The sequence below is a fragment of the Rhea pennata genome, chromosome 4 (assembly GCF_028389875.1).
Source record: "Rhea pennata isolate bPtePen1 chromosome 4, bPtePen1.pri, whole genome shotgun sequence".
NCBI lineage: Eukaryota > Metazoa > Chordata > Aves > Rheiformes > Rheidae > Rhea > Rhea pennata.
In genome coordinates, this window is record NC_084666.1 from 1,667,745 (window position 1) to 1,680,545 (window position 12,801).

At 48.9% G+C, this 12,801-nt stretch overlaps 1 protein-coding gene across 3 annotated transcripts in view; it reads right to left on the minus strand.

Moving 5' to 3' along the window:
• Positions 1–12,801, minus strand: part of EXOC6B (exocyst complex component 6B) — a 293,100-nt gene that overhangs the window by 10,008 nt on the left and 270,291 nt on the right. For all 3 annotated transcript variants that reach the window (XM_062574913.1, XM_062574912.1, XM_062574911.1), the window contains one exon: positions 1,946–2,058. In XM_062574913.1, the coding sequence (XP_062430897.1) occupies positions 1,946–2,058 (113 nt within the window). The remainder of the gene's footprint in view (positions 1–1,945; positions 2,059–12,801) is intronic.

Sequence of the window (12,801 nt, forward strand, 5' to 3'; positions counted from 1 at the left end):
TTTTTTTTTTTTTTTAATAACACCACAGAGTGCGGATGGTTCGTGTTCAAGCACTACCTGGGGAAAAGGGCAAAAAACAGGGAACTGAAGCTCAGTGCCGGGAACAGGGAGCTGCCTCCTTGCTCCTCACAGTCTTTCCAGCTGGCTGTTACCAGTCCCAACTGCCTGCCTGCTTCCAAGACCCCAGTTCTTCTGACTGCCGGGGGTTCAAGCTCTCAGTTGTTTACCATTTTACCAAGCGCCTGAATATACTGCAGGCTTTTAGATCATGGTTGTCATGCTGCAAATAATACTTAGTGCGTACATGTATCATACTACACAATGCATACATACAAATAATGCCATAATGCACAAAAGTGCTTTCCAAGCACCAGCTAGATCAGTTCAGTCCCTGTGTACCATACTGACAACATTTATATGCTGTGAATTGATGCACAATTAGGTATTCTCATACCCTAAAAAAATGAGATACCTACCTCAAAAAATAGGAGAGCAACTCAAATTTATCCTAGGGATTTGCTTTCCTGTTCAACCTGAACAAATCTAACTGGAAACTACTGCCAAAGAAGGAGGCCATGCCTTTCCTGCCTTGCTCCATGGAAGACTTAGCAATGGAGCAGCCACAGCATGAGCTGCTTGGAAAATTATTAATTATTATTTTTGGCAGGCCACTTTGCTGTCAGATCAGCTGATGACTTACTCATAGCAGCCCAGCTGTGAAGTCCATTGTGAGTGAAGGGACAGGAGTAGGCCTGTTCCTTCCAGTAAGAGCATGGAGGTCTACCAGAGAAAGTGTCATTTGAGCCGCCTCCTGAAACGGGCAGGATGAGTGTCCCTCCAATTGCAACTACATTTTAGAGAAGCAATGAGTGAAGTGAATCCCACTGTTAGGGACTGAAGCAAATGCGCTGCCCCCATATGTGAATCCACCATTTGGGCTGGGATTTTCCAAAGAAACAAGGAACGTAGGGTAGAGCTGGCACTATTGCCCTGCAGAGGAGCATACACAGGCGAAGCACATTTGATGCGTTCCCTCAATGCTTTCTTGATGATACTGGCCAACATCTGTCTATAGCTTTTAAAGAGAAGCCAAAAATGCTATTTTGGCTGCTGGACCAAGGCATCTTGAGTTTAGGCTACTGCGAGGTGCTCTAGAGCATGTACTCAGGGCATGCCCTTCATAACTCATGAACTTTCCATCCATGTTGTTGGCTTGCAAGACTGGCTACAACCATGACTCAAAGGCTCCCTGCTGTGCTGATCTTGAAATCCCCATAGAGGACACAAGCAGAGCTCACCTGAAGTGTCCTGATGCACTGGCACAGGTTGCCCCGAGAGGTTGTAGGGCCTCCTTCTCTGGAGATCTTCAAGGCCCACCTGGATGCAACCCTGTTTAACATGCTCTAGGTGACCCTGCTGAGCAGGGAGGTTGGACTAGATGCTCCAGAGGTCCCTTCCAACCTTACTGATCCTATGATTCTATTCCATAGGCCAGTGTTCAGGTTCTGCTCCTCAGGCTGAAGCTGTGCAAAGCATTTGCTTGCATATAAACTACCCTGGGCAAGTCTAGACTTCAAAGAGGCTTAGACTCATGCTTACCTGAGAGTACAGACCTTGTCCTTTCTAACAGCAACCTGTCCCATAGCTGGGCTTTTAGTCTGCAATCTTCCACATGGAACCGCAGAAGAGAGCTGTAGGCTACCAATTTTAAACAATATTGGGGGTCTTGCTTCAGAAACACCTCTGCACAGTGGAAGACTTTCCTATTAGAGCTTCCACTGCAGATGTAGGGGTGAAACCCTTGAAGGTAGGCTCCCCAGCAGCCCTGCTCCCTGAGGCTGCTCCGTCCAGGCAGCGTACCTGATGAAAAGCATGGCTGAGACGCACTTGCTTAAAGCGAGACAGGGTTGAAAACTGTCCAGAGATTGTCTGGACCTGCACTCACTTTTCCAGCAGGACGAGGGCCGTCGTGGGGTTCACACGAAGGTACTTGCACGTGGGTTGCCCATAGTCGGCCAAATACGTTGACCAGTCCCACTGGATAAACAGATCCAAAAGCTGCAGCACAAACAGAAAAACAAACAAAAAGAGATTTTTAAAAGTTGGCTGGAGTGCAGGTTTACCTAAAACTTGACAAAAAGCCTGGACAGGTGCCATTAAGCAGAAAAACCATTCAAAATGTTTTATAATTTTAACTAATTCAACCATATCACAACCTTTCTGCACATTACCTCTGTTTTAGGGGAGAAATGGAGGTGCTACGTGTGCAAGTGAGAAATCAAACACCTGGAGGAGGTCAGTGGCAGAGTCACAGAAGAACCACAGCGTCCTGACGCTTCAAACTATAGTAGGAGAGCACTTTTGTGGTTAAAGTTATAGATAATTTCTTCTGTCCCCAAATTACCATCTGGTCCACTTTAGCTGGGTCACAAATATTTCTCATCATGCTCAGTGAGACTTCTTAAACATCTTCAAAGCGCTTTGTAAGTGTCTCTAATGAACAAAGCTCCCTGTGGGAGGGATGAGAGACATCCAGGAGTGCAGTGGTTTATTTTAGGTTAATGTAGCTACAGCAGGAGCCTGGGAGTCTCAGGTGGTTTCCAACCGTTCATTAGAGAAACCACTGAAGTCCCCTGGCAGCTCCAGGGGGAGGCAGGAGGCAAAGGCAGATTTGCCGAGACATCCATGACAATCTCCGCTGCAGAGCCCTGACAGCTAAGGTGGCAATTTCTCATCTGAAGCCCTTCACGTCTACAAAGCAAGCACCCGCTTACACCATACGTCTGCTCTCACCGCACCCAAAGCGCCTGTGTACTCTGCAGCCTTCCCAGCAGCAATGCCCGGACTGCCCTTGATCTCGGGCAAGGAATAAGCGAATCAGTTCCAGTTTCCCCAAATGCTTCCCTCCAAACTGGGATCCCAGAAGCTCCTTCAAGCTCCCTCCTTGCCCAGAGTAACTGCCCTGGACACCTGCACTTTCTCCACTCTCTCTCCCCTCAGCCACACAGACCACTCTTGTCAAATACTTGACACCTGATCTCGCCTACTTGACATTCATGCTTCTGTCTTTTGTAAGCATAACTTGGCCAGCTTTTGTCATCAGCAATATTGTCCACCCTGCCAAAGCTTGAGTTTTCCCAGTCTGATCCCCTTCACTTCCCTTGTGGCTTCTAATTTTTTCAAGACAGTGAACTAGACGGAGCAAGTTTTGGTGGTCCACCAGCCCCTGGCATCCTTGGAGTCCTTGTAAGGTGTCTGAGAAAGATAACAAGGTTAAAAAAACCAAACCAAATCAAACCAGATTGTTACTAGGCTTAAATACCCAAGCCAAGGTGTCACTCCTCTGCAGAACAACACTACTAGGCCCTCAGACCAAGAGCTTTGAAGCTGTCTGCTGTCCTACACGCAGGGCTTCATCGTCTTGCCCTCATTACTATTTTCCAAAGCAGCAATAATAAATTAATACCTCCCATAGCTTTCTCCCACTAAACTTTCTTCTCCCTAAGAGGACATCCCTCTTCACCTAGCCAGGTTCTTTCAACCATAAGGACATAGCAGAGAAACTGGGAGATGTTAAGAAAGGCGCAGCACTAATCCAAGCCGTATAAAACAAGTTAATTAAGAGTGGCTGCATTTCCCTGCCATCCCTCAGCCTCCTGTCGGTGAGAGCTCCTGTGACCGCTCTATCATGGGCCCGATTGCCAAGTGCATGTACATCTTCATTCCCTCCGTCCTGCGAGCCGGGCGCCCGCTGCCGAGCCCCCGCGAAGAGCGGCTCGGCTATTTCATCCGGCAGCGCTGTCCGGCAGCGAAGCGCGGCCCATAGAGAGCTCATTGTGGCGGCGTCTCCATGGTGCTCCTGGAGGCGCGAGCCCTGTTTAACAACGCGGCCCACCCCACAAAGCCGGGGATTTGGCTCCTTGAAGACCTCGAGGTCCCAAACAAAAATGTGCAACACGATTCTTTTTGACTATGTAGGTCACAGCGAAGAAAGCGAGCGGCGGGGAACAATCGCCCACCCTGGCAGGGGGGACGGATTAGACGGGACCTCGGAGGGCTTTTCCGTCTCACCCTTCTCCGAGGCTTTGCCCAGGAGGTCTGCGCTGGGGCCCCTTGTGTTAACTACGCGCTGGAGCTGCACATCATTTGCAGGAGCTTTTCCAACGGGAAGCGCTCAAGGGCCCTTAAAGGGACAGCCGGAAAGGCGGTTTCCCGGGCTTTTTCCACCTGGCACATCAGGCTCGAAACTCCCACAGCAAGGTTGGTCGACAGCTCCAGGTCATCGTAGGGGCTAAATCAGAGCACTCCTTGCCCTGGCAGCCTGATGTCCACCTGTCAGACACGGCAGAGCACAATGATTTCCCATATAATGGGCACGTCCGGACACCGGAGGGACCGTGTAGTGGCTCACAGCAATAAAGTCCCAAAGGTGAGGCTGAGGTGAGAACGAGAAGTGGACCAAGGAGATGGAAGAGGCCTTGGGGCTCTTCTCAATCGCATGGAAGTGTTTGCTCTGTCCCCTGGGTTTAAGCAATGCAGTTCTCCTCCATCAGGTGGGGCAGCCGCCAGCGGAGCCCCTTGCTCCCCATGCCAGGACCGAGTGGGGCACTGGCACCTGGCCGTTTTGCCCCATGCTGCTGGGACAGCCTCGGGATTTGCATCTCCGGGCATCCCATGGACGGGCTCTCCTGCAGCCGGGCAGCTCCAGCTGTTGGCATTGCTACGAGAGCGCAAAGAAACGCGACGAAGACGACCTGCCCTAAATGCATCCTCACCCTGTGCTAGCCTGGACCTTCCCAGCACGCTCGGCAAGCAAGAATCCCGGGAGCCAGCTCGTGACAGTGATGGATAGTCTGTGTATTTTACAACTGTTTATCCCCATCCATCTGGCCAGCTAAGCGGGCCCGAGGGTCCCCGGGGCTGGCCAGGCTGGCACCTTTGGGCTCCGGCTTCCTCGCACAGCGCCGTTTGGAGGCCTTGCTGCTGTCTGGCCGGCGGCAGAGCTTCGCCGGGTGGTGGACACAGCAGCGCTGGGTATTCCTTCAGGGACGACGGGGAGAAGTCTTGCAGCAGGGAGCCTGACAGCTCAGGGCAAGCCGTCTCAAAACGATTTATCTGTCACATAAATGTGGTTTTATTGGTTTTACTGTTTAAACTTTTCACCTCTGCAGCTAAATCTGAAAGTAAAAAAAAAAAAAAAAAGGAAAGAAAAAAAGTTCTGCGCGCAGGCCCCCGGCAGCCCAGCTCCTCCAAGGGCTCAGGCAGGCCTTCCAGGGGGGATTCCAGAATAAAATATGCAAATACCATTAATTCTTCAAGCTAAAGAGTCTCCTTTTCAAGGCTATAAATCAAACTCGACAGCGCGTGCACTGGGGGGAAAGCGAAAGAAGAGGGAAAAAAAAGAGCTTTTACTCTGATGATATTAAAGTGCAATAAGCTCAGAAAGCTGCAGACGCGCTGTGTGCAAAGAGCAGGACGGCAAACTTGCAGCTTGCAAGAAACTGTTTCCCAGGGGCGAGGAAAGTGTGCTTTCTGCAAAAGAACATGGATGGGGCAGGTATAGATGTTCACGTATATATTTATAAAAATGAAGAAAGCAAGGTTTGAGCATGCCTTCAAAAGGAAGGTCCTGAAAGAGATTCTGTTTTTATGCACACATCCACCGAAAACCACAAGCAGCTCAGCTGCCTGGGGAACCTCTCCGCGCGCCCCCCAGGCGCACGCCGATGCCACCTCCACCGCGTCTCCGCAAGCAAGCGGAACCGACTGCGTGCGCTTGTTCACATCCTCCACCTCCACCGCACATCCAGGACAAAAACGCAAGGGGCGGGGGGCACGAAAACGCAGTGCCGGCATCCTCGGGGAACGTGAGCTGTCTTGCTCAAACGGCAACACGGGGAAGGAGACGCTGGGATGAAAGAACTGGACCAGGGATCCGCTCCCAGCCCGGCAGCAGCCTGCACTTTGCAAGGGCCCAAAGTCACTTTCTCTCCATCTACCTCAGTTCCACCTCTGTTAAAAAAAAAAAAAAAAAAAACACTCAAAACACTTTTCCATTTCCCTTGTAATACTATGATCTCAAGCTCTTCAAAGTAAAGATTATTTTGCAGCATGTTTTTACAGTCCTTCCATCAAGCACAGGGGAAGCATGGCTACAAGCTAACAGCGTGCTTGTGGCCAAGGGAACTGGGACACGACAATGCCTCTGCAAGCGTGTCTCCTCCAGATTAAATCCAACGCGAGACACTGTGTTCCCTTTGACATGAGACGACAGCGCTGAATCTGGATAAAATTCTTCCAGGCAAGCCAGAAATAGCGTAATGCGAATCCAAACTGATTCATAACAGAGGTTGTGAGCTTTGCCAGCTCTCCTGGAACGACATCAAAGCAAGCACTACAATTTGCACACTTGCACCAAGATCGCAGCGGGTGCTGTACGAACCCAGGTGGTGATGTACAACAGCTTCAGTTTGAGTTTGCATCTAAAAATCTGACCAGTCCGTGAGGCAACAAAACTGGCTCAGAGCTGACTCGATCACAAAAGACACCAGGACACACCAGAGGCAACTGAGAGAGTTGAAGTTTTTCATGGTCGTGTATAACCCTCAAAGCCCAAGCTACACAACTTGACAACCGGGTTGGCCAAGAAAACCATGATCCCATAAACAAACTAAAGGGTCGACTTTGAATTATTCTGAAGCCAAAAGCAAGAGACAAGATGTAATGCTGTTCTTGAAGAGAAAGATGAGAAACAGAAAGTGGCTGCATGGCACAGCTCTTCCTTGGTGTTGTATTTGGGGTGCAATGTGCTCCCAGCCCAGCTGGTGCCTTCAACAACCAAAGAACTTGCTCAAATCTTCATACTACTGCTAGCAGTGTTGGAACACCAGGCAAAATCTAAAATTACGCTACGCAAAATGGCACCAAGCCACACAAACTTGAGAAAAGGACGTAGAATTAAAGGAGATGACAGAAAAAGAAGGCTCGTGTTCTCCAAGGTGAAGACCAACCTACTCAAAAAGAATTTGTCCTACCTTTCAGCCCCAAGGACCTTTCCTGCTCTCCCCTTCCCCAAGCCTGAGCCACAAAGGCCAAGTGTTGTTGCAGGAATGATATGCGAAATAAAAATTCCTAAATTCCCTGACTCGATGCTACACGGGCCTCTGCAGCTCCTCCTCTGGACCCTCCTGCCTTCGCAGCTTTGCTGTTTTCCCCTTCTGCACTGATGCAGTGCCGCTCTGCGCATCCACAGCCGGGGCACCCGGGACTTGCACTCACACACTTTTGACCATCAAGAAATGGTGCCACACAAGAAGCACCGAGTACTCTGGGGTCACGGACAAACCTGGCCTCTGAGCTGAACGGGGAGAGGTCATGCAATCCTCCCCGTTCAGCAGGAGGCTGCAGGGCTGGATGCAACATGAGACTGCACCCAAGGTGACATCCGCTGAAGCACGATTGAAAATTCGTCCAAACTAAAAGTGAACAGCAGCTGTCCAAAAAACTAAGCTGCTCCAAGACGTGAGGGCAGTCTGCAGCCTCGCCAGAACTGGAAACCCAATCTTCCTCTGGCAAGCAAACTTTCTGTTTTTTAAATCCCTGCCGAAGGGACAGGGTTGCATAAGAGCCGTGCACGTCGTTCCCGTGAAAGTCAGAAGAGCTGTCATCACCTCCATGCTTTCCCCCGTGCCCCAGACCTTTTATTTTTAACTTCCCGACTTTGCTAGGCCAAATTCACACATAGACCAGCTATATTTATAAAACATCCATCACCAGAGGCGAACTGGCACAGCAGTCTTGCAGATACACGGTAACTGGACGGTGAAAGAACAAAAAAAAAAGGAAATGCTCTGAACTAACTTGTACTTCATTCCAAGGTCAAGCTTCAGCTCAAAGCCTTCAATATAGTAAAAATCCAGAATCTGAGCGAGAAATGTCCTCTGCCCTCTTATCCACCGAGGTTTTGATCTTCAGAGAGCGACGAGAGAGAGCACCGAGGCGGCTTGGCAAGCACCTCCCTCTGCCCACGCAAACCTGCGTGAGTGGGAGAGCCTCCAGCAGCGGGGAACGGGTGATAATGAAGTGATCCTGCCCTCCAAAGAGAGTAATAATCATTATTAAATAAATAAATGAATAAATAGAATATGAGCAGCGCGCACGCACGTGCAACAGGATGAAAAGGTAAAGACAGCTTCGGCGCATTAGCCAGCAAATCCGTTAACCTGTTCAAACAAATTCAAACACAATTATCACGGATTTCTCGCATTCGTGCTGAGCTGAAGCTATTCTAGCTGACTCGCTGCATCTGAAAGTGGGAGACAGACAGGTGTCTGGAAGAGCTGGCCCCGGTGTTGGCGGTGCCAGGGGCACACCTGCCCAAACGGTGGGACGAGCCACTCCGCAGGACCTCAACTCACATGGGCAAGGCCTGGCCAGTCCGCACGTGGACCTCGAGGAGCACAAGCAATTCCCAAAGCTGAACCAGGGCCAACCACCAGGTTGCCCATGCCTAAGCTTGCAAACCAACCATACCCACGGTGGGCTGGACAGCCCTTGCCACCCATCAATGGGCAATTGCAGCAGAGCCCAAAAGCCCGGAGAGATTCCAGCAGTGGCAGCCACAGGCAAGTACATTCATAATAATTTATTCTAGGGAGGTTTCAATTAAGCCCTGCAGGAAAGGAATATCGAAATAAATATGCTAACCTGTGGGGAGATGGGGGTTTGGACAACAGGAGTGCCAAGAAGAAAAGGCACCAGGAGCTGCAACCAGGAGCTGTTCATCTACTCATGAACAGACTAGAGGATAAAACCACGGTGTAAACAAAAGCAGGAGTGGATTTGTAATCGATTTCACTGGAAACCATGATTTTGCTCTAAGCAGTGCACGTTGAGCATGGTAGCACCCTTCATAACCTCATGCAATGGCTGCACTGTGACAAGCAGGGGAACCAGCATGCGGGGAATGCAGGCAACACTAATCTCACCCCAGTTTAGGTGCTTACCAGACCTGTCTTCTTAGCCAGAGAGCTGTCTGTAGTGGAAGGGGGAAGAGAGAGAGGGACGTGCTTCTGACCATTAACTTGTATCGGAGGAGCGGGGTTGTCCACCCTACTTGGGCATCTCCTCAAGGCTGAAAAATGCCATGCTTAGATGAGCTCTCTCTTGGGTCCTGGGCAAATGTCCTGCCCCAGCAACTGTCCTTCCACCTAAACATGCAAGCTGAAGGCAAGAAAAATAATCCCAAGCCCTTCACCTTGCATTTTAACTGGATTTATTTTGAAAATTAAGGCTGCAATTGTATCTTTCAGCCTCCTTCTAATTTTGTACAAGTGAAATAATTCTTGGAAATAACAGGAGAAGAACTTAAGGCAGAAGGGACAGAATGTGATAGAGTAAGAAGACAACAAAGCCCTAATCTGCCCATTTTGGATTATTTTCAGAGTAGTCTTATTGCTTGTTTATAGGTTTTTGTATTTCATAAATCGGATTTCCAGGAGAAGGTCTTCAGAAGGCTTCTGGTCTGCTCTGCATGTGCAGAAAGGTTTTCTGGTTTTCCAGAAATGTGAATGCTCATCATTTATCGAGAGGGAAATCTCTGGCTTCCCATTCACTCTGAAGTTCTGGTGCAATTGCATGGTTTGACCATTTACTTTTTTTAGAAGATATTTATTCCAAGAGTCTCACTTAAATTTTACACATGCATTACATTTTCACCTGACAGACACTGCATTTCTGATTGATGGCCACTTCAGTACTGACGGCAAAAAAATCCCTATTTGGTTGAACACGGTTTTGCCGCGTTGTGTTTCCCCACCAGTCTGTGAACCTGTGCTACCAAACCACATGAAGGAGACATGAAACGCCAGGCAGAGCTCAAGCGAACCGGTGCAAAGCAGCACAACACCCAAGGGTGGGAACGCGGTGGATTAACGTGTCACACCACTGCGACAGCCTCACAGGCTCCTGGAAAGTCCCGAGCAGCTTCATTCTCTGCTTCTTTACGCTCTTGTTGACTTTGATGGTGCAGGATCATGGCCTTAGTCACTAATTGGAGTTCTGCCTGCAGGGAAAGCTGAACTGAATTCTAGGGAAATCCCAAGCTCCGCAGGCCATCGCAACACACTGTGCAACACCGCTTCAGAAAACACCACAGCACTAAAAATACTTGGTCTGAAAACATTGGGATTTTGCTGTTTCAGAAAAATCCACCAATTCTAGTGATAACTGCTTAGACCAGGGGTTTTACGAATGGACAAAAGAAGGGAAGCAAACTCTGAAATACTGGGTTCATTAGCCAATTTGCATGCATAAAAATAATTTTTCATATTCATCAGGCTCTTCATGCAGGTTCACAAGTTTGCCTGGTGCTTGCTGAGCAACGAAGACGATGGGATTTCTCCCCTTGAGACCCTTACAAGCTTGAACGAGACAAAGAGACGATACCAGGCAGTCGCCAGCAGAAATGAAAGCGTCTCGGAAAAGCACTCTCGAGGGAGCGTCGTTGAATAACTCTCACCGTTGCCATTGAGGAGGCACAAAGGAGGATTCATTCCCTGAGCAAAGCTGTCGCCTTCAGAAGTACTGCCGCTCTTGGTGCATCGATGCAGCCCGGTGGGACGGGCACCGCCGCTGGAGCGTCCGCCCTTGCAGGGGCTGAAGTGGGGCTGCAACGCCTGGGAGAGGCTCAGGTTGACTCCTCGCCATCCTCGCACTGCAGATAATTAGTCTTTGAAGCAACCAGATTTGCATGCAGGTGCCTCGGGGGCTGCTGCTGCCTGTCGAGGAGAGCCCACTTCTCTACTGCCTGGGCGAGCAAGCGGTGCCAAAGTGCAGCCGAGCAATGGGAGAAAGGGGCATGAAAAAGAAGGGCAAGAGTACCCAAAGAAACATCCCTCAGAAAACGGGGAGCATGGGAAAGCAATTCCTAAGCGAAGCAGAAGGCTCCAGGAACCTCAGCTGTGTGCCCTGCCTGATCCATGTTGCCAAATCAACTCTTTGGAGGCAAACTTCCAGAAAGAACAGGGAAACTGCAGGTATTTCTGTTACAGACCAGGACAGTTGGAGAAGGTTAATGACTCGTCACTCACTCCCAAAGGAGAGACTCCCCTAAATATCGGAAAACCAGTTAAAAGTGGGGAGAAAGCAGTAGTACTCCAAACAAGCCTCCTCCATCACAGCAAAGAGGAAAAAAAGCCACCTTCAACCCCATCCTTCCATGGGGAAACGTTCCCACCTGCAGCACAGAGCCTGGCTCAGCCCAGCCCCTCCACCACCTCCCTTCAGGGTTGGAACTGGGGGAAGAAAGCAGGAGCAAGGAGAGCCAGGAGGCAGTGGTGCACCCTCCCCGAGTGCAGCAAAAGCTGGGATGTCCAAACTGAGCGGGTCCCTGAAATGCCCTGGCACCACTCTCCCAGCACACTGGTCCCCAGCACAGGCAGACACACAAGCAAAGGATACTTAGAGCAGCAGCGAAGGCAAGACTGGTAGGAAACATTTGGTGACAAGCAAACGCAGGAATAAAATAACTTTGCAGAAGGTGAAAAATCAGAGAATTTGGTAACATCCTCCTTCAGGAAAAAAATTCATTTCTTAAGCTTCTAAAGGCTAAGAAATTACGATAAAATACAGATTCCTCTCTGCTAGGCCCTAATTAAAATCCATTATTTCACCTTTTATTTTCCAACCCTGCTCCAAAAGAGTCTCTTTTTCACCCCATTCATGCAGCCCACCTCTAGCCTCAGGGGGCTTTTTAGTAACTTTTCCAAAATGCTGGTGCAACGCATCAGTACAACAAAGAAATTAGGAAACCAGGAAAAATGTCTACCAAGCTCTCCAAGAGGGAGACAACTGTAAACCCAAGGAGCTGAAAAGACACGGCAAAACTTCCCCTTTGTACGCTTCTTCCATTCCTCTTGGCATCAACAGGACAAACCAGTTTTTAGACTGAAGCAATTTTTAATTCCAATCACTTAACCACTTATCTCTGGGAGCTGCCCTCTAGGTTCAAGCAGGGCTTCAAACAGGCATCAAAGATGATCTGAAACCCAAATGTATGCAAGGGCTGCTCTAGGACACCGCCTGCTATGTCTTACTCTTTTCTACAAAAAGCCTCTCATTTTGAGAAAACATCAAGCTTATTTTAACGTGCTCCATTTTTGGTCTGTGCAAATCATTCTGGGTACTTTAAATTTGCAGGCTGTTAATGTGTAGAGGAAAAAAAATTACAGCATTCTCGTAGGAAAGGTACATAACATTTGCTTTTGGCATCTTGAGAACCTGCTGAAGACAGCCAGGGTAACTAGAACATGACATAAAATTAATCAAGGCCCAAACATCCCAGAACATACTTTAACTCAAACAAGTGCAACTGAGAGGACTGGCATCTGGAGGAATCACAGTTGAAGAAGTAAAGAGCGCTGCTAAAGCATTTAATCCTGATGCTGTACCTGCTCGGTTCGTTCTGCAGTAGGGCAACAAAGAGCGTGGCCCTGGGCCTGGAGCGAAACGGCAGGATTTATGGCTATTTGTTGCAGATAGGAAAAAAAAAAAAAAAAAAAAAAAAAAAAAGCTCACAAGGAATCTGAAAACAAAGCAAAGGCTTTTCCTTACCCGGTGTCACACTAACCTCTGGATGGCCTTGCACTTATTGTCAAAGCCTTGGAAAGGTATAAACAAAGCCTGATTTCAGATACCAAGCACTGCAATTGGCTCTCCAGAGAATAAAAGGAGACTATCTGGTCATCGTTCCTGAGCAATCACCTTTACAGTAACATATAAAGCATAAATCATGCAAGAGAG